The sequence below is a fragment of the Somniosus microcephalus genome, chromosome 12, assembly GCF_052327205.1.
Source record: "Somniosus microcephalus isolate GS21.2 chromosome 12, FLI_Smic_1.0, whole genome shotgun sequence".
NCBI classification, from domain to species: domain Eukaryota; kingdom Metazoa; phylum Chordata; class Chondrichthyes; order Squaliformes; family Somniosidae; genus Somniosus; species Somniosus microcephalus.
In genome coordinates this window covers 174685030-174705340 of record NC_140998.1, presented here as the reverse complement: position 1 = coordinate 174705340, position 20311 = coordinate 174685030, and the positions used below count along the sequence as shown (strand labels likewise).

General features: G+C 48.4%; 2 protein-coding genes across 8 annotated transcripts in view; both read left to right on the top strand.

Annotated features, from left to right (window-relative positions):
- The window catches only part of lipeb (lipase, hormone-sensitive b), a 576644-nt gene that overhangs the window by 434409 nt on the left and 121924 nt on the right, over positions 1-20311 (top strand). The window lies entirely within an intron of this gene.
- Positions 8467-20311, top strand: part of LOC147109737 (zinc finger protein DPF3-like) — a 103851-nt gene continuing 92006 nt past the window's right edge. For 4 of the 5 annotated variants that reach the window (XM_086003865.1, XM_086003863.1, XM_086003866.1 and 1 more), the window contains exon 1: positions 8468-8569. In XM_086003865.1, coding sequence (XP_085859991.1) covers positions 8538-8569 — 32 coding nt within the window. In that variant the 5' untranslated portion in view covers positions 8468-8537. Of the gene's footprint in view, positions 8570-20311 lie in introns of all 5 variants that reach the window. The other variant, XM_086003867.1, reaches the window with a different exon arrangement.

Sequence of the window (20311 nt, the reverse complement as noted above, 5' to 3'; positions counted from 1 at the left end):
CACTATTGCGTTCCCACTCTTTTTCCTCCCTTCCTGAGCAGCAGAAGCACCCCTGGTGCCAGGAAGTTGGCTGCTGTTGCCTTCCTCTGGTAAGTCATCCCCCTCAACAGTATCCAAATTGGTATACCTGTTTGAAAGGGGGATGGCCACAGGGGTCCGCTGCACTACCTGCCTGCCTCTACTGCTCTGCCTGATGGTCACCCATTTCCCTTCTGCCTGTGCAGCCCTACCCTGCGGCATGACCAACTCATCAAACGTGTAATCCACGACCCTCTCAGCATCGTGAATGCTCCAAAGCCCATCCATCCGCAGCTCCAGCGCCTCCATGCGGTCTGCTAGTAGCTGCAGCTGGATGCATTTCTGGCACACGTGGTCGTCAGGGACACTGGCAGCGTCCCTGAATTCCCACATAGAGCAAGAGGAGCATAACACGGGGCTGGGCTCTCCTGGCATGACTTACCCCTTTAATTAATTTAAATTAATTCAATACCACCAGTGAAAGATATACTCTAGGGCGCTTGTATGGTTTACCAACAGTCCCCGCTACACCAGAAAGACCTTAGCAACTATAAACCACAGAGTTAAAGTTTAAAAAAGAGAAATACTCACCAATCAATCACTTACCTGCTCCCTGGTGACGTCACACTTTTTACCTCTCTCCCCGCTGCTGAGTTAGTCGGGCCTCGCCTCGCTCCTCCTTTTAACTGCCACCTCGGTGCTCTCCTGGTCCGATCTGGTCGGGCGTCGCCTCGCTCCTCCTTTTAACTGCCGCCCCGGTGCTCTCCTGGTCCGATCTGGTCGGGCCTTGCCTCACTCCTCCTTTTAACTGCCGCCTCAGTGCTGTCCTAGTCCGATTATAATTCACACAGAAGAGTAAAACAGCATGGACAAATATCTGTATATAAATTGAGCAAAGAAAGCTGACGTTCTGTATTTTGTTAACGTTATTCAACTGGAAACATTGTAACATAGAAAATTGATGTGGTTAGTTTTGTTGGGAAAGAGGGATGTTACATAGTTATGTTGGGACTACATTGTACAAGTGTACTAACACTTAAATCAAGTGTAGCAGCACTACGATGCTGGGAAAGTAGTGCGCAGGCGCCGCACAAGGCACTTGGAAATATCACCCCGCACCATGCGGCAGGCAGCCATTACAACACAAATAAAACAGTAGTTTATAATTACAAACTACCGAGTCCAGAGTCGTCTTTACAAAGCACTACGAGCGCTAGAAGACATAACACATTCCCTGTCCAACTTTTGCCTGCGGTGTGACCAACTGATCAAACGTGCTATTCACAACCTCTTCAGCCTCGCGAATGGTCCAGTATGAATCCGATCGCAGCTCCAGCGCCGCAATGCGGTCTGCCAGTAGCTGCAGCTGGACACACTTCCTGCACACATAGTTGTCAGGGACACAGGAAGTGTCCCTGAGTTCCCACATAGCGCAGGAGGACCTTACAATGGGGCTGGGCGCTCCTGCCATGACTTACCCTTTAATTAATTGAAATTAAATTAAATCAAATCAATCCCACCAATTACACTACCGTTAAATAGCATATTTAAGGGCCCTGGTTTATAAACAGTCCCCGCTACACCACAGAGACTTTAGAAACTATAAACCACAGGGTTAAAGTTTATAAAGAGAGAAATACTCACCAACCAATCAATTACCTGCTTTCTGGTGACGTCACACTTCGATTACTTTTTACTTCTTTCCCTCTGAGATTGGAGATTGGTAAACCTACCTGAGCCTCTGGGGCCTTTATATAGTCGCCGCTCCGCGATTCCCGCCGAGATTTCTCCCGCTGATACACTGAGGCCTACCTGAGCCTCTGGGGCCTTTATATAGTCGCCGCTCCGCGATTCCCGCCGAGATTTCTCCCGCTGATACACTGAGGCCTACCTGAGCCTCTGGGGCCTTTATATAGTCGCCGCTCCGCGATTCCCGCCGAGATTTCTCCCGCTGATACACTGAGGCCTACCTGAGCCTCTGGGGCCTTTATATAGTCGCCGCTCTGTGATTCCCGCCGAGATTTCTCCCGCTGATACACTGAGGCCTACCTGAGCCTCTGGGGCCTTTATATAGTCGCCGCTCTGTGATTCCCACCGAGATTTCTCCCGCTGATACACTGAGGCCTACCTGAGCCTCTGGGGCCTTTATATAGTCGCCGCTCTGTGATTCCCGCCGAGATTTCTCCCGCTGATACACTGAGACCTACCTGAGCCTCTGGGGCCTTTATATAGTCGCCGCTCTGTGATTCCCGCCGAGATTTCTCCCGCTGATACACTGAGGCCTACCTGAGCCTCTGGGGCCTTTATATAGTCGCCGCTCTGTGATTCCCGCCGAGATTTCTCCCGCTGATACACTGAGGCCTACATGAGCCTCTGGGGCCTTTTTGTACTGCTGCCGCTCCGCGATTCCCGCCGAGATTTCGCCTGCTGCCAGGGTACCAGGCATTGACCATCATGATGCGCTGGGCATGATCACACACCAACTGGACATTAAGTGAGTGGTAGCCTTTGCTGTTACGGAACATCTCAGGATTGTTATGCAGTGCCTGCAAAGCCATGTGGGTGCAGTCGATGGCGCCCTGCACCATGAGGAAGCCCGATATCCTGACATGGCCACATGTGCGCTCCTGCTGCTTCTCCTGGAGCACAGCGCCTCTGACCTCTCGGATGCAGCGATGGATGGTGACCTGGGAGATGTTAGCTATGTCTCTTGCTGCAGACTGGAAGGATCCAGATGCAAAAAAATTGAGTGCCACGGTGACCTTGAGGGCCACTAGCAGCACCGTCCTTGCCCTGCTCTGAGGCTACAGGTCTGGGTACAAGAGGTGGCAGATTGCTGTGACCATCTCATTGGGGAAGCGGAGTCTCCTAATGCACTGCTCCTGGCTTAAGTGCAAGAAGGAGAAGTGCTCTCGGAAGACCCTAGGTGGGTGAGCCCTCCTATGTGAGCCCTCCTGCCCCATCACCACTCCCTCTGCGAACATCTTGTCCTCTTGTTCACTGCCTCCACTCCATCTCCCTGTCATACTCGAGCGCGAGGGGGAATGCAAGTAGAGCCCCCATGACTGGGAACAAGTGGTGTGAGTAGAACCCTTTCAATGAGAAGCAAGGCCTTCTCCACTTGCAGCAACACGCCTGGTCACCTCACCAACTTTAAATGACTGGAGAAAGCTCCAAACAGTTGCACAAACTTACATAGAGCCAGCAGAAATGAAAAAGCAAGTCAGCTGCAAGTTGTTGATGATCCCTTTAAATAGCGTTGCTGGGGGGTCCTCCTGCAGCTGATCACATGGTCAGCTGGCCGTGATTTGGAGGGGCGTTAAAAGGAGTGGCGACGCCCAAAATGGCAGCTCGTGCGTCCAATCAGCGTTGCACACCCATTGACGTCACGATCTGCCTCATTTCCATTTCTGCAGTGATCGCAAGCACTGGCAGCACTGCCGACCTGCCCAAAATGGTGGCTGCTGCGAGACCTGCCAGAAGCGGGCAGAAGCGAGGCGGCCGCCTTTTTTCTTCCGAACTGGCCTTAACAGCCGCACAAAATGATCCAATTTCCTGGCCTATAGATCTGTAAGTGCTGGGAAACTTGCAAAGAGGTAGTACTAAAATAGGCACAGGCCCAGAGGGACAGGGCCGGAGTGTGGAACCTGCAGAAACATGGCCTAGGACCCAAAGTGGTCAAGACACAGCGAACAGGAAATAGTGCAGGGTGATTGGGGAGCAGCCAAGACCAGGTGGGGAGATGCCAACAACTGCGGGGAATGGCAGTGGGGATTTACTCTGGCCCAGGATTGGTAAAGGGAGACGAGTGGGAGGTCAGAGTGGGGGGTTCACTAATGGGGGGTCAGAGTGGGGTCACTAATTGGGGTCAGAGTGGGGTCACTAATGGGGGGTCAGAGTGGGGTCACTAATGGGGGGTCAGAGTGGGGTCACTAATGGGGGGTCAGAGTGGGGTCACTAATGGGGGTCAGAGTGGGGTCACTAATGGGGGTCAGAGTGGGGGGTCACTAATGGGGGTCAGAGTGGGGTCACCAATGGGGGGTCAGAGTGGGGTCACTAATGGGGGGTCACTAATGGGGGGTCAGAGTGCGTGGGTCACTAATGGGGGGTCAGTGTGCGTGGGGTCACTAATGAAGGCCCAGGATGGGTGGAAGGCAAAGGACAGTGGAAGTGGCAGGAATAGTGGGAGGAGGTGCAAAATTATTTTAAAAATAAATTTTTTTTTTTTAATCTTACCGTTAAAGATCGATATGTCTGAATCATAGAAACATAGAAGATAGGAGCAGGAGTAGGCCATTCGGCCCCTCGAGCCTGCTCCGCCATTCAATGCGATCATGGCTGATCATCCAAATTCAGTACCCGGTCCCTGCTTTCTCCCCATACCCCTTGATCCCTTTAGCCTTGAGAAATATATCCAACTCCTTCTTGGATATATTTAATGAATTGGCCTCTACTGCCTTCTGTGGTAAAGAATTCCACAGGTTCACCACTCTCTGGGTGAAGAAATTCCTCCTCATTTCTGTCCTAAATGGCTTACCCCTTATCCTTAGACTGTGACCCCTGGTTCTGGAGTCCCCGACCATCAGGAACATCCTTCCAGCATCTAGTCTGTCTAGTCCTGTTAGAATTTTATAAGTTTCGATGAGATCCCCTCTCATTCTTCTAAACTCCAGCGAGTACAAGCCCAATCGATCCAATCTCTCCTCATACATCATTCCTGCCATCCCAGGTATCAGCCTGGTGAATCTTCGCTTAACTCCTTCCATGGCAAGAACATCCTTCCTCAGATAAGGCGACCAAAACTGCACACAATACTCAAGGTGCGGTCTCACCAAGGCCCTGTACAACTGCAGCAAGACATCCTTGTTCCTGTACTCAAACCCTCTCGCTACGAAGGCCAACATACCATTTGCCTTCTTAACTGCCTGCTGCACCTGCATGCTTACCTTCAGCGACTGGTGCACAAGGACACCCCGGTCTTGTTGCACTTCCCCTTCTCCCAATCTATTGCCATTCAGATAATAATCTGCCTTCCTGTTTTTGCTACCAAAGTGGATAACCTCACATTTATCCACATTATATTGCATCTGCCATGCTTCTGCCCAATCACCCAACCTGTCCAAATCATCCTGGAGTTTCTCGGCATCCTCCTCGCAGCACACACGCCCACCCAGCTTTGTGTCGTCTGCAAATTGTAGGTCAGAAATGTGAAGTACGAAATACTGAAAATGGAACCCTGGGTGGTGAGTGAAAAACAGAATCAGCCAAGCTTCCGTTGCTGACCACGATTCAGTGACCCCTGCTGAAATGTGCATGTGTGGACACGAGGTGAGGACAAGAGCAGCTTGGTTGTCACATCTCTCTGTTCAACAGCCTGTCAACACTCGGTGTCTCAGCACACACATGAAGAAGCAGACTGGAGGGCTGCCAGTACTTGCAGAATGATATCCCAGCAAGAGTCAACACTGTCAGGACAGGAAGGCTGCCAATGCAGAGGTTGTAAAAGACAGCGTTTCTTTGTAGAGGTATTTATATTTCTTCCTTCTAACCAATGTTATATTTACAAACAGGCAAAGCTTCACTCTGACTCCTATCCAGATGTCCCTAAAGTAGTCATATGTGAATGGCAGATTGAAACTAGACTATGATGACCTTGGTGAATAGCCAGCTGACATTCTCTGCCTCAACATGCAGATGGCCTGCATGTTCTGTAGTCTCCTGTTTCCCTCCCTATCCAGCCATTCCAGCTACAAAGTGCATGCATGGATGTCAGAACTCTAAGTGTTCTGTGAACTGAGGGTCGCAGCCGGGCAATGCCTTTGAGACAGGATGGGGGGAAACTATAAAATGAAAGTAGGAGCGCAAGGCGATAAATCTTCATTTAGAAAGACACGGATTAATCAAGGATAGTCAGCACGGATTTGTTAAGGGAAGGTTGTGTCTGACAAACTTGATTGAATTTTTTGAGGCGGTAAAAAGGAGGGTAAATTAGGGCAGTGCATTTGATGTAGTGTATATGGACTTTAGCAAGGCTTTTGATAAGGTTCCACATGGCAGACTGTTAAAAGTTAAAAGCCCATGGGATCCAGGGCAAAGTGTCAAGTTGGATTCAAAACTGGCTCGGAGGCAGGAAGCAGAGGGTAATGGTTGATGGATGTTTTTGTGACTGGAAGGCTGTTTCCAGTGGGGTTCTGCAGGGCTCAGTACTAGGTCCCTTGCTTTTTGTGGTATATATCAACAATCTTGACTTGAATATAGGGGGTATGATTAAGAAGTTTGCAGATGATACTAAAATCGGCAGTGTGGTTGATACTGAAGAAGGAAGCTGTAGACTGCAGGAAGATATCAATAAATTGGTCAGGTGGGCAGAACAGTGGCAAATGGAATTCAATCCGGAGAAGTGTGAGGTAATGCATTTGAGGAGGGCTAACAAGAAAAGGGAATACACATTAAATGGTAGGACACTGAGTAGTGTAGAGGAACAAAGGGACCTTGGAGTGCATGTCCACAGATTCCTAAAGGTAACAGGCCAAGTAGATAAGGTGGTTAAGAAGGCATATGGAATGCTTGCCTTTATTAGCCGTAGCATAGAATACAAGAGCAGGGGGGTTATGCTTCATAAGAACATAAGAAGTAGGAGCAGGAGTAGGCCATATGGCCCCTCGGGCCTGCTCCACCATTCAATAGGATCATGGCTGATCCGAATCTAGACTCACGTCCACTTCCCTGCCCTCTTCCCGTAACCCCTAATTCCCTTATCTGCTAGGAAACTGTCTATCTCCATTTTAAATTTATTTAATGTTGCAGCTTCCACAGCTCTCTGGGGTAGCAAATTCCATAGATTTACTACCCTCTGAGTGAAGAAGTTTCTCCTCATCTCAGTTTTGAAAGGGCAGCCCCTTATTCTTAGATTATGCCCCCTAGTTCTAGTCTCACCCATCAGTGGAAACATCCTCCCCGCATCCACCCGATCAAGCCCCCTCACAATCTTATATGTTTCAATAAGATCGCCTCTCATTCTTCTGAACTCCAATGAGTAGAGTCCCAACCTACTCAACCTTTCCTCATATGTCAACCCCCTCATCTCCGGAATCAACCGAGTGAATCTTCTCTGAACCGCCTCGAGAGCAAGTATATCTTTTCTTAAATATGGAAACCAGTATTCCAGGTGTGGCCTCATCAATACCCTGTATAACTGCAGCAAGACTTCCCTGTTTTTATACTCCATCCCCCTTGCAATAAAAGCCAAGATTCCATTGGCCTTCCTGATCACCTGCTGCACCTGCATACTAACTTTTTGTATTTCATGCACCAGGACCCCCAGATCCCTTTGTACTGTAGCACTTTGCAGTTTCTCTCCATTTAGATAATAACTTGCTCTTTGATTTTTTCTTCCAAAGTGTATAACCTCACACTTTCCAACATTATATTGCATCTGCCAAATCTCTGCCCACTCACTTAGCCTGTCTATGTCCTTTTGCAGGTTTTTTATGTCATCCTCACTCATTGCTTTCCCTCCCATCTTTGTATCATCGGCAAACTTGGAAATGTTGCACTCGGTCCCTTCCTCCAAATCGTTAATATAGATTGTAAAGAGTTGGGGGTCCCAGCACTGACTGTATAAAACACTATTTAGGCCTCAGCTAGTGTACTGCGTGCAGTTCTGGTCACCACATTACAGGAAAGATGTGCTTGCACTAGAGAGGGTACAGAGGAGATTTACAAGGATGTTGCTGGGAGTAGAGAATCTCAGCTATGAGGAAAGACTGGATAGGCTGGGTCAGTTTTCCTTGGAACAGAGGAGGCTGAGGGGAGACCTTATTGAGGTGTATAAAATTATGAGGGCATAGATAAAGTGGATAGAAAGGACCTATTTCCCTTAGCAGAGGGGTCAAAAACCAGGGGGCATAGATTTAAAGTAATTGGGGGAAGGTTTAGAGGGGATTTGAGGAGAAATTTCTTCACCCAGAGAGTTGTGGGGGTCTGGAACTCACTGCCTGAAAGGGTGGTAGAGGCAGGAACCCTAATCACATTTAAAAAGTACTTGGATGTGCACTAAGCTGCAGGGCTACGGGTCCAAGAGCTGGGAAGTGGGATTAGGCTGGGAAGCGCTTTGTTGTCCGGCGCGGAAATGATGGGCCGAAGTGGCCTCCTTCCGTGCTGTAATCTGTGATTCTATGTTTGCACACAGACCAGCAGAACCAAACACAGAGACAGCACATAGCCCGGCACACCCGAACACAGAGATAGCACACAGACCGGCACAACCAAACACAGAGACAGCACACAGACCGGCACAGCCGAACAGAGATAGCACATAGCCCGGCACACCCGAACACAGAGATAGCCCACAGACCGGCCCACAGACAACACACAGCTGGAGAGTGGGCGTGGCGGTGTGATTGATTGCTGGCCAATCAGACGCCTGGCATCGCCCCTCTGCCCAGGAGGTGTGCGCTGATTGGCTGACGCAGCGTTCTAAGAAGGTTGAGCCGGAGATTCTGTTACATTGTAGTAAAATGGCGACTGTCATTCAGAATCCTCTCAAATCGTAAGTAAGGAAATGCTGCAACACTGAGGCAACAGTGGCGCAGCACCGGGACAACTGCAGCTCACCCTGCGCTGCAGTGTCCGCTGCTGGGAAGTGCTGTGGTGTGTTCCGAGTCGCGGCTGGCAGCTTGGCGGGGAGCTGCGGCCGGGCCGGGCGCCCCGGGGAAGGGGCAGCGCCGGGGAAGGGGCAGTGCCGGGCCGGACCGGGCGTCCCGGGGCAGGGCCGGGCCGGACCGGACCGGGCGTCCCGGGGGAAGGGCTGTGAGCCCGAGGGCCGCCAGTGCATTTTTTTTGCGGTGACGGTTATTGCTGGGGGGTGTCCAGAGACGGGAGGCGGACACCCTGCCGCCGCTGAGTTGGGCTGGGCTGCTCCTCCACTCCTGTCCTCGCTCCCAGCCCTCTGACAGATGGACTGCAGCTCCCGGGCAGGCACCGCTTGCTCAGCCTCCGCACACCACTGCTGGCCGCTGAGGGAGGGAGGCCGGTCATTGCCATTTGCTCGCTGCACGCACGTGGCAGCAGCCGTGTTTATTTTGATTCCCTGGCAGCGAGTGACGGTGTGAGTGGGGACCCACCACATCAGGCTCCTTCTCCGCTTTCCACTGGCACGTTGTGTCTGCCCTGGGGATTTCTCACGCTGTTAAGGAGACGTGTACTTTTAAAAAGTGGATTTAAATGGCTGCTGTCATGTTGTTGTTGTTGTGAACTTTGGAAGATCAGTTTTTGCAGCGTTTCATTCCCCATCTCCGTGTTAGGTCACTGTCTGTCTTATTTTAGATGTTAACTCCGCATTCAAGAATTCCAAAGTTGCCTTTCAGACGGGGTCTCTGCTCTTCATCACCTTTTCTTGCATTGGGTTTAGAAAAAGCGAGCGAACTGTACATGGCATTACTTTAAAATGTTGCGTGTAAAGTTTACAGTGAAAGCCGGAAGACCCAGCTGCTGGATTGGGATTTACATTATTGCTAGACGTGACCGTTTACTTCATTCATGTTCTAACCAGCCGGAGAGCTGTTTTAAAACCCTGCGGTTTATGATGGAGTGTTTTTTTTATCACTGCGGGTATGTTCTAATGCATATTGAGAGTCACCCACAGGGCAGCAGTGTGGCCCCTGGGTGTTTCAGTATTAGTGTTCCCCTGTATCCGCACTGCTTCTTTAGTGCACTGTGCTTAATACATACCCTCGTTTCCCAGCCGCCGATGTCATCCCACCGAGGCCACTGTCAGGCTGAAATAGCCTGTTCACAACCCTGCCGTCCTTTTTGACCCTGAGCTGTGCTCCTGACCCTGAATCCTCTCCATCACTAGCACCGCCTAGTTCCACCTCTAATATCGCCTGTCTCCGCACTGCCTCAGCACATCTGCCTTTGTTAGACTCGACTATTCCAACTCACTCCTGGCCGGCCTCCCACGTTCTACTCTACGTAAACTTGAGGTCATCCAAAACTGCTGCCAGTGTTCTAACTCGTACCAAGTCCCATTCACCCATCCCCCACTGTGCTTGCTGACTTACATTGGCTCCCGGTTAAGCAGTGCCTTGATTTCAAAATTCTCATCCTTGTTTTCAAATCCTTCCATGGCCTCGCCCCTCCCTACCTCTGTAATCTCTTTGAGCGCCCCCCAGATCTCTGCGCTCCTCCAATTCCAATGTCTTGCTCATTGCTGATTTCCATCGCTTCACCATTGGCGGCCGTGCCTTCAGCTGCTTAGACCCTAAGCTCTGGAATTCCCTCCCTAAACCTTGCTGCATCACTACCTCTCCTCCTTTAAGACATTCCTTAAAACCTACCTCTTTGACCAAGCTTTTGATTACCTGTCCTAATATCTCTTTACATGGCTTGGTGTCAATTTCTTTTTTTAATAATTCTCCTGTGAAGCACCTTGGGATGTTTTACTACAGAGGTGCTGTCTAAATGCAAGTTGTTGTTGAATGCAGAACTGTCAAGTTTCTGAAATGCTGATTCATCATTTGAAGCTATGAATTTGGATGCACATCAATTCCACATTGTTAAGAGGTTAATGAATGTAGATACATCATTGAAAAAAGAAAAAAAAAGCCTTGCATTTATATAGCACCTTCATGTTGAACACCACTTGGAAGAAACACTGAGAGCAGCAAGTGCACAGAATGTACTCTGGGTGGGGGACTTCAATGTCCATCACCAAGAGTGGCTCAGTAGCACCGCTACTGACCGAGCTGGCCGAGTCCTAAAGGACATAACTACCAGTCTGGGCCTGCGGCAGGTGGTAAGAGAACCAACACGAGGGGAAAAACCTACTTGACCTCATCCTCACCAATCAATAATCTACCTGTTGCAGATGCATCTGTCCATGACAGCATTGGTAGCAGTGACCACCACACAGTCCTTGTAGAGACTAAGTCCCGTCTTCACACTGAGGACACCCTCCATCGTGTTGTGTGGCACTACCACCGTGCTAAATGGGATAGATTCAGAACAGATCTAGCAGCTCAAAACTGGGCATCCATGAGACGCTGTGGGCCATCAGCAGCAGCAGAATTGTATTCAACCACAATCTGTAACCTCATGGCCCAGCATATCCCTCACTCTACCATTACCATCAAGCCAGTGGATCAACCCTGGTTCAATAAGGAGTGTAGAAGAGCATGCCAGGAGCAGCACCAGGCATACCTAAAAAATGAGGTGCCAACCTGGGGACGCTGCAACACAGGACTACATGCATGCTAAAAAGCAGAAGCAGCATGCTATAGACAGGGCTAAGCGATCCCACAATCAACAGATCAGATCAAAGCTCTGCAGTCCTGCCACATCCAGTCATGAATCTTCTCTTAGGCAGTCCCTTGGAACCGAGAATGACTTGCTTCCATACTAAGAATGAGTTCTCGGGTGACTGATGAGTCCAATGCGGGACCTACAGTCTCTGTCACAGGTGGGGCAGACGGTGGTTGAAGGGGTGGATGGGTGGGGTGCTTGGGTTGACGTGCGCTCCTTGTGCTTGGCTTCCGCTTGCTTCCGGCGAAGAGACTCGAGGTGTTCGGCGCCTTCCTGGTTGCTTCTCCACTTTGTGCGGTCTTGGGCCAGGGATTCCCAGGTGTCGGTGAGGATGTTAACACTTTTTCAAGGAGGCTTTGAGGGTGTCCTTGAAGCGTTTCCTCTGCCCACCTGGGGCTCTCTTGCTGTGATGGAGCTCCGAGTAGAGCGCTTGTTTTGGGAGTCTTGTATTGGGCATGTTGACGATGTGACCCGTCCATCGGAGCTGATCGAACGTGGTCAAAGCTTCGATGCTGGGGATGTTGGCCTGAGCGAGAACACTGACGGTGTGCCTATCCTGCCAATGGATTTGCAGGATCTTGCGGAGGCAGCATTGGTGGTACCTCTCCAGTGCTTTGAGGTGCCTGCTGTACATGGTCCATTTCTCTGAAGCATACAGGGGGGCGGGTATCACTACTGCTCTGTAGACCATGAGCTTGGGGCTGCGTTTTGAGGTCCTGGTCTTCAAACACACTTCCTCAGGCGACCGAAGGCTGCACTGGCACACTGAAGGACTTGTTGGACTTCGTTATCGACGTCTGCCCTTGTTGACAGTAGGCTCCCGAGGTATGGAAAGCGGTCCACATTGTCCAAGGCCTTGTTGTGGATTTTGATAATCGGGGGACAGTACTGTGTGGCGGGGGCAGGTTGGTAGAGGACCTTTGTCTTACGGATGTTTAGTGTAAGGCCCATGCTCTCGTACGCTTCGGTGAAGGTGCTGACGATGGTTTGGAGTTCGACCTCCGAGTGAGCGCAGACGCAAGCGTCGTCTGCTTACTGTAATTTGACGACAGAGGATGGGACGACCTTGGATCTGGACTGGAGGTGATAGAGGTTGAACGGTTTCCCGTTTGTAATTACCGCAATCGGCCTTGTCACCTTTCTTGAAGATGGTCATGATTACGGCGTCTGAGATCTCCTGGCATGCTCTCCTCCTTCCAAATAAGAGAAATGAGTTCATGTATTCGCACCAATAGTGCTTCTCCACCATGTTTTAGCGCCTCAGCAGGGATTTCATCTGCTCCTGAGGCCTTGTTGTTCTTCAGTTGTCGGATGGTCTTTTCAACCTCATGCCGGGCTGGGGTTGTGCTGAGGTGGTGGCGGGTAGCATGCTGCGGGATGGAGTTGAGGACACTCGCGTCGATTGACAGAGTCTCGGTTAAGGAGATCTTCGAAGTGCTCCTTCCAGTGACCACTGACAGTCATGAGTGGTGGTGGACCATTAAACAACTAATGGGAGGAGGAGATTTCATGAATATCCCCATCCTCAATGATGGTAGAGCCCAGCGTGTGAGTGCAGAAGAGAAGGCTGAAGTGTTCAGCCAGAAGTGCCAAGTGGATGATCCATATCGGCCTGCTCCTGAGGTCCCCACCATCACAGAAGCCAGTCTTCAGCCAATTCGATTCACTCCACGTGATCTCGAGGAACGGCTGAGCGCACTGGATACAACAAAGGCTATGGGCCCCGACAACATCCCGGCTATCGTGCTGATGACTTGTGCTCCAGAACTAGCCGCGCCTCTAGCCAAGCTGTTCCAGTACAGCTACAACACTGGCATCTATCCGACAATGTGGAAGACTGCTCAGGTATGTCCCGTCCACAAAGCAGGACAAATCCAACCCGGCCAATTACCGCCCCATCAGTCTACTCTCAATCATCAGCAAAATGATGGAAGGTGTCATCGACAGTGCTGTCAAGCAGCACTTGCAACAACCTGCTCACTGATGCCCAGTTTGGGTTCTGCCAAGACCACTCGGCTCCTGACCTCATTACAGCCTTGGTCCAAACATGGACAAAGGAGCTGAATTCCAGAGGGGAGAGTGACTGCCCTTGACATCAAGGCAGCATTTGACCAAGTATGGCATCAGAGTCCTATTAATACTGAAGTCAATGGGAATCGGGGGAAAACGCTCCACTGGCTGGAGTCATACCTAGCACAAAGGAAGATGGTTGTGGTGGTTCAAGGTCAATCATCACAGCCCCAGGACATCACTGCAGGGGCTCCTCAAGGAAGTGTCCTAGGCCCAGCCATCTTCAGCTGCTTCATCAATGACCTTCCCTCCAACATAAGGTCAGAAATGGGAATGTTCGCTGATGACTGCAGTGTTCAGTGCCATTCACAACTCCACAGATAATGAAGCAGTTCATGCCCGCATGCAACAAGGCCTGGACGACGTTCAGGCTTGGGCTGATAAGCGGGAGGTAACATTCGCGCCACAGAAGTGCCAGGCAATGACTATCTCCAACAAGCGAGAGTCTAACCACCTCCCCATGACATTCAATGGCATTACCATCGTCGAATCCCCCACTATCTATCAACATCCTGAGGGTCACCATTGACCAGAAAGTTAACGACCAGCCACATAAATACTGTGGCAACAAGAGCAGGTCAGAGGCTGGGTATTCTGCAGCGAGTGTTTTACCTCCTGACTCCCCAAAGCCTTTCCACTGTCTACAAGGCACAAGTCAGGAGTGTGATGGAATCCTCTCCACTTGCCTGGATGAGTGCAGCTTCAACAACACTCAAGAAGCTCGACACCATCGAGGACCAAGCATCCCGCTTGATTGGCACCCCATCCACCGCCTTAAACATTCACTCCCTCCACCACCGGCGCACCCGTGGCTACAGTGTGTACCATCTACAAGATGCACTGCAGCAACTCGCTAAGGCTTCTTCAGCAGCACCTCCCAAACCTGCGACCTCTTCCACCTAGAAGGACAAGGGCAGCAGGCGCATGGGAACACCACCACCTCCAAGTTCCCCTCCAAGTCACACACCATCCTGACTTTGAAATATATCGTCGATCCTTCATCGTCGCTGGGTCAAAATCCTGGAACTCCCTTCCTAACAGCACTGTAGGAGCACCTTCACCACATGGACTGCAGTGGTTCAAGAAGGCAGCTCGCCACCACCTTCTCATGGGCAACGAGGGATGGGCAATAAATACTGGCTTAGCCAGTGATGCCCATATCCCGTGAACGAATTTATAAAAATTAAAAAAAATGTCGCCACCACTGGATGTCCCAAAGTGCTTTACAGCCAACAAAGTACTTTTTTTGAAGTATAGTCCAAAGGGCTGTGGATGCTGAGTTGTTGAGTATATTCAAGGCTGAAATCAATAGACTTTTGGACTCTATTGGAATCGAGGGATATGGGGATTGGGCAGGGAAGTGAAGTTGAGATTGATCAGCCATGATCTTATTGAATGGCGGAGCAGGCTCGAAGGGCCGTATGGCCTACTCCTGCTCCTATTTCTTATGTTCTTAATCACACTTGTAATGTAAGAAACACAGCAGCCAATTTGCACACAGCAAGCTCCCACAAACAGCAATGTGATAATGACAAAATAATCTGTTTTGTTGATTTGAGGGATAAATAGTGCCCGGGACACTGGGGAGAACTCCCTTGCTCTTTGGATGTAAATCCCAGCTGTGGAGGTTGAACTCCATAGAGATGCACTGAAATAATCAAGGGCCAGAATTTGCTGGCAAAGTAATAGTGAGTTTAATGGCGTATGCCATTATTACATAAGAACATAAGAAATAGGAGTAGGCCAATCGGCCCCTCGAGCCTGCTCCGCCATTCAATAAGATCATGGCTGATCTGATCCTAACCGCCAATCCACTATCACAGAACCATCTCCTGAATCTAACAGAATTAGACACACGAAATAGGAGCAGGATCAGGCTACACGGCCCCTGGGCCCGCTCCGCTACCCACAGGGTCATGACCGATCCGAACCTAGACTCATGTCCAAATTCCTGCCCGCTCCCCGTAACCCTTAATTCCCTTTACTTCTAGGAAACTCTTTCTGTTTTAAATTTATGTAATGATGTAGCTTCTACAGCTTTTTGGGGCAGCATATTCCATGGACCTACCACCCTCTGAGTGAAGTAGTTCCTCCTCATCTCAGTTTTGAAAGAGCAGCCCCTTATTCTAAGACTATGCCCCCTAGTTCTAGTTTCACCCATCATCGGGAACATCCTCCCCGCATCCACCCGATCCAACCCCTTCACAATCTTATATGTTCCAATAAGATCGCCTCTCATTCTTCTGAACTCCAATGAGTAGAGTCCCAATCTACTCAACCTCTCCTCATATGTCCATCCCCTCATCCCCGGGATTAACCGAGTGAACCTTCTTTGTACTGACTCGAGAGCAAGTATGTCCTTTCTTAAGTATGGACACCAAAACTGTACGCAGTATTCCAGGTGCGGTCTCACCAATACTTTGTACAACTGAAGCAATACCTCCCTATTTTTATATTCTATCCTCCTAGCAATGAAAGCCAACATTCCATTGGCCTTCTTAATCACTTGCTGCACCTGCATACTAACCTTTTGAGTTTCGTGCACCAGGACCCCCAGATCTCTTTGTACTTCAGTACTTTCCAGTTTCTTGCCATTAAGATAATAACTTGCTCTACGATTTTTCCTGCCAAAGTGCATAACCTCACACTTTCCAGTATTGTATTCCATCTGCCAAATCTCTGCCCACTTACTTAGCCTGTCAATGTCCCCTTGCAGGTTTTTTATGTCCTCCTCACTCACTACTTTCCCCCCCCATCTTAGTATCATCTGCAAACTTTGATATGTTACACTCGGTCCCCTCCTCCATATCGTTAATATAGATTGTAAAGAGTTGGGGACCCAGCACTGACCCCTGCGGAACACCACTAGTTACTGATTGCCAGTCTGAGAATGAACCATTTATCCCAACTCTCTCTGCCTTCTGTTAGATAGCCAATCCTCTATCCATGCCAGAATATTACCCCCAGTCCCATGATTTTTTATCTTCAGCAATAATCTTTTGTGTGGCACCTTGTCAAATGCCTTTTGCAAGTCTAAATACACTACATCCACTGGTTCCCCTTTATCCACCCTATATGTTACTTCCTCAAAGAACTCCAGCAAATTTGTCAAACATGACTTCCCCTTCATAAAACCATGCTGACTTTGTCCTATTAAATTATGATTATCCAAATGTCCTGTTACTGTCTCCTTAATAATGGACTCCAAAATTTTACCTACCACAGATGTTAGGCTAACCGGTCTATAGTTTCCAGCCTTCTGTCTACTGCCCTTTTTAAATAAGGGTGTTACATTAGCAGTTTTCCAGTCTGCCGGGACCTTTGCCGAGTCCAGGGAGTTTTGGAAAATTATTACCAATGCATCCACAATCCCTACCGCCACTTCCCTCAAGACCCTAGGATGTAAGCCATCAGGTCCAGGTGATTTATCCGCCTTGAGTCCCATTATTTTACCGAGTACCACTTCCTTAGTGATTTTGATCGTGTTTAGCTCCTCCTCCCCCCCCCCCCCCAAATAGCCCCCTGTTTGTCCAGTGTTGGGATATTCTTAGTGTCCTCTACTGTAAAGACTGATTCATTCAGTGTTTTTGCCATCTCCATATTTCCCACCATTTAATTTCCTGGTCTCATCCTCTAAGGGACCAACATTTACTTTAGCCACCCTTTTTCTTTTTATATAAGTATAAAAACTCTTACTATCTGTTTGTTTTTATACTTTTTGCTAATTTTGTTTCATAATCTATCTTCCCTTTCTTAATCAATCTTTTTGTTATTTTTTGCTGTCTTTTAAAGTTTTCCCAATCCTCTGTCCTCCCACTAGATTTGGCTACCTTATATGCCCTTGTTTTTAGTCGAATACTATCCTTAATTTCTTTACTTAGCCACGGATGGCTGTCTTTTCTTTTACACCCTTTTCTCAGTGGAATATATATTTTTTGGAAGTTGTAAAATAACTCCTTAAATGTACACCACTGATCATGTATCGTCTTACCCTTTAATCTATTTTCCCAATCCACTCTACTCAATTCCGCTCTCATACCTTCATAGTCTCCTTTATTCAAGCTTAGCACGCTTGTTTGAGATCCAACCTTCTCGCCCTCTAATTGAATATGGAATTCAACCATGTTATGGTCACTCATTCCAAGGGGATCCTTTACTAGGGCATTTTTAATTAATCCTGTCTCGTTACACAGGACCAGATCTAAGGTTGCTTGCCCCCTGGTCGGTTCAGTTACATACTGCTCAAGAAACCCATCCCTAATACACTCTATGAACTCATCCTCAAGGCAGCCCTGCCCAATTTGATTTGTCCAATTAATATGATAGTTAAAATCCCCCATAATTATAGATGTTCCCTTATTACAAGCCTCAACTATTTCCTGATTGATACTCCGTCCAACAGAGTTGCCACTGTTCGGAGGCCTATAGACTACGCCCACTAGTGTTTATTTCCCCTTATTATTCCTTACCTCCACCCAAACTCTTTCATTATCCTGATCGTTTGACCCAATATCATTTCTCTGTATTAGTGATTCCTTCCTTTATTAACATAGCCACCCCACCTCCCCTTCCTTCCTGCCTGTCCTTCCTGATCGTTAAATAACCTGGTATGTTTAATTCCCAGGTATTGTCACCCTGCAGCCATGTTTCTGTAATGGCCACAAGATCATACCCATATGTAGTTATTTGTGCCATTAACTCGTCTATTTTGTTACGAATGCTACGTGCATTCAGATAGAGAACTTTCAAATATGTTTTGTGACACTTAGTTCCTGCTTTTGCCCTTTTTATTACTTTACCTTTTACTCCATACCTTCTGCCCCTTCCTGACACGCTCTGGTTTTTAATTTCCCCACTGCTACCTAAGTCTATGACCAACTATCCAGCAATTTGTTAACCTCGCGACAATGGGAGCTTGGTGTCCCCCTCCCCATGAATTGCAAGAAATTGCTGCATTTGCGCATTAATCGCTAATTAAACTCGCCACCGAAAGTTAGGGCTGGTACTGAACAGCGTAAAGACCATTTTAATGAGTGGTTTTGAAATCAACTTCTCCAGCCCAGAGAAAGAACCATTGAAACTATGGCGTCTCATTCCTGCAGCTAGTAAATTGTTTAGAGATTTTTAAAACATTTAACTTTAAATCTTTTCCTTTCTGTGTCTCTCTCTCTCATCATTTGTTTTTGTATGTGTGTTTCAATCTGACATTCTCATGAAGTAATTTCTGAGAATAGCTTCTCCTGTTGAAAATGTAGCCATGTTTTAGGTGCTTTTGCTTTATTTAAAATGAATCGAATGCAATGCATGAATTGCACAGCCAGAACAATTCTTTATACAGCTGTGCCTCTAATTTTAAGTAAATGAATTGTTTGTGTCTGGTATCTGCATTCCTGAAGCTTAGTCAGATATCCTGTATGAAAACCAATGTTGCTCATGGTGCATCTTCTCTGCCTGTCATGTACCAATGGGACTTCAGTTAGCAAGGCGTTTATTAAAGGATCCCTGTCATTACTAATTCTTCCAAGAGCAACTTTGCTTCATTTTTGCTGGGGGAGGGAATTATTTTTGCACGTGAGAACACCCTTCTAAATTAGACATTGGTCAAATAGTGAGTTGCACTAATTACTGGCGTAGAAATTTGACTCGGGCGGTGGTGCAGAATGGGCAGTATCGGATTGGATGCCCATTATACGTAACGCCTGATAGTTCCATTGCAGTCAATATCAGGCACTGTGTATAGTGGGTGTCCGATCCCATACCGCCAGTCCTGCACCACCGCCACACAGGAATATCTAGCCTGATATCTTTTCTTCAAAACTCCTTTTTTATGAGTCTCCTTTTTCATTTTAACAATTTTCTTTCCTTTTGTTGTGGTTGGGTTCCTTCTGGCAAGCGACCATTATTTATGTGAGTTAGCAAGTTGTTTGGTCCCAGGTTCCATCCTGTCCCTGTTGACTTCGATGATGAGCGTGTTGTGTGGGAGGGTGAAGTCTCAGGATAGTGATAAGGTGTACAAATCCTGGGCCTGGTCCAGAACTGTGGTGCACTGGTAGGGCAGGCTTGATGGACCAGCTGGTCTTTTCTTGCCCGTCATTTTTGTATGTTCACAAAGCCAACTCATTGCAGATCGGAGATAGAAGGTGGGACCTTGCTGGTTTGTCTAGCTCCGATACTAACGGGATAAACTTGGTGAGCAACTGGGGGAGCTGTACTGTTTGTTATAATAATTCTGCAATACTGGTCATTTTCCCTCTGTCTATATTGCAGTCCTTTGGCAGTCTGTCACTCATAGTTGAATTTCTGTATACAATTCAGTACAATGCAACAAGGACAGAATTGTGATGCATGTGTTTGATCTTGAGCTGTTTTTAAATACTTAGCTTAGTGCAGCTGGAGAATTTATTTTTATTTTTGCTATTCCAGTGCACATTTAAAAAAATATTCATTTTATGGGATGTGGGCGTTGCTGTTAAGGCCAGCATTTATTGCCCATCCCTAATGGCCCTCGAAGGTGGTGGTGAGCCGCCACCTTGAACCGCTGCAGTCCGTGTGGTGAAGGTACTCCCACAGTGCTGTTAGGGAGGGAGTTCCAGGATTTTGACCCAGTGACGATGAAGGATCGGCGATATACTTCTAAGTCGGGATGGCGTGTGACTTGGAGCGGAACTTGGAGGTGGTGGTGTTCCCCTGCGCCTGCTGCCCTTGTCCTTCTAGATGGAAGAGGTTGCAGGTTTGGGAGGTGCTGCCGAAGAAGCCTTGGCGAGTTGCTGCAGTGCATCTTGTAGTGGTGGGAGTGAATGTTTAAGGTGGTGGATGGGGAGCCAATCAAGTGGGCTGCTTTGTCCTGGATGGTGTCGAGCTTCTTGAGTGTTGTTGCAGCTGCACTCATCCAGGCAAGTGGAGAGTATTCCATCACACT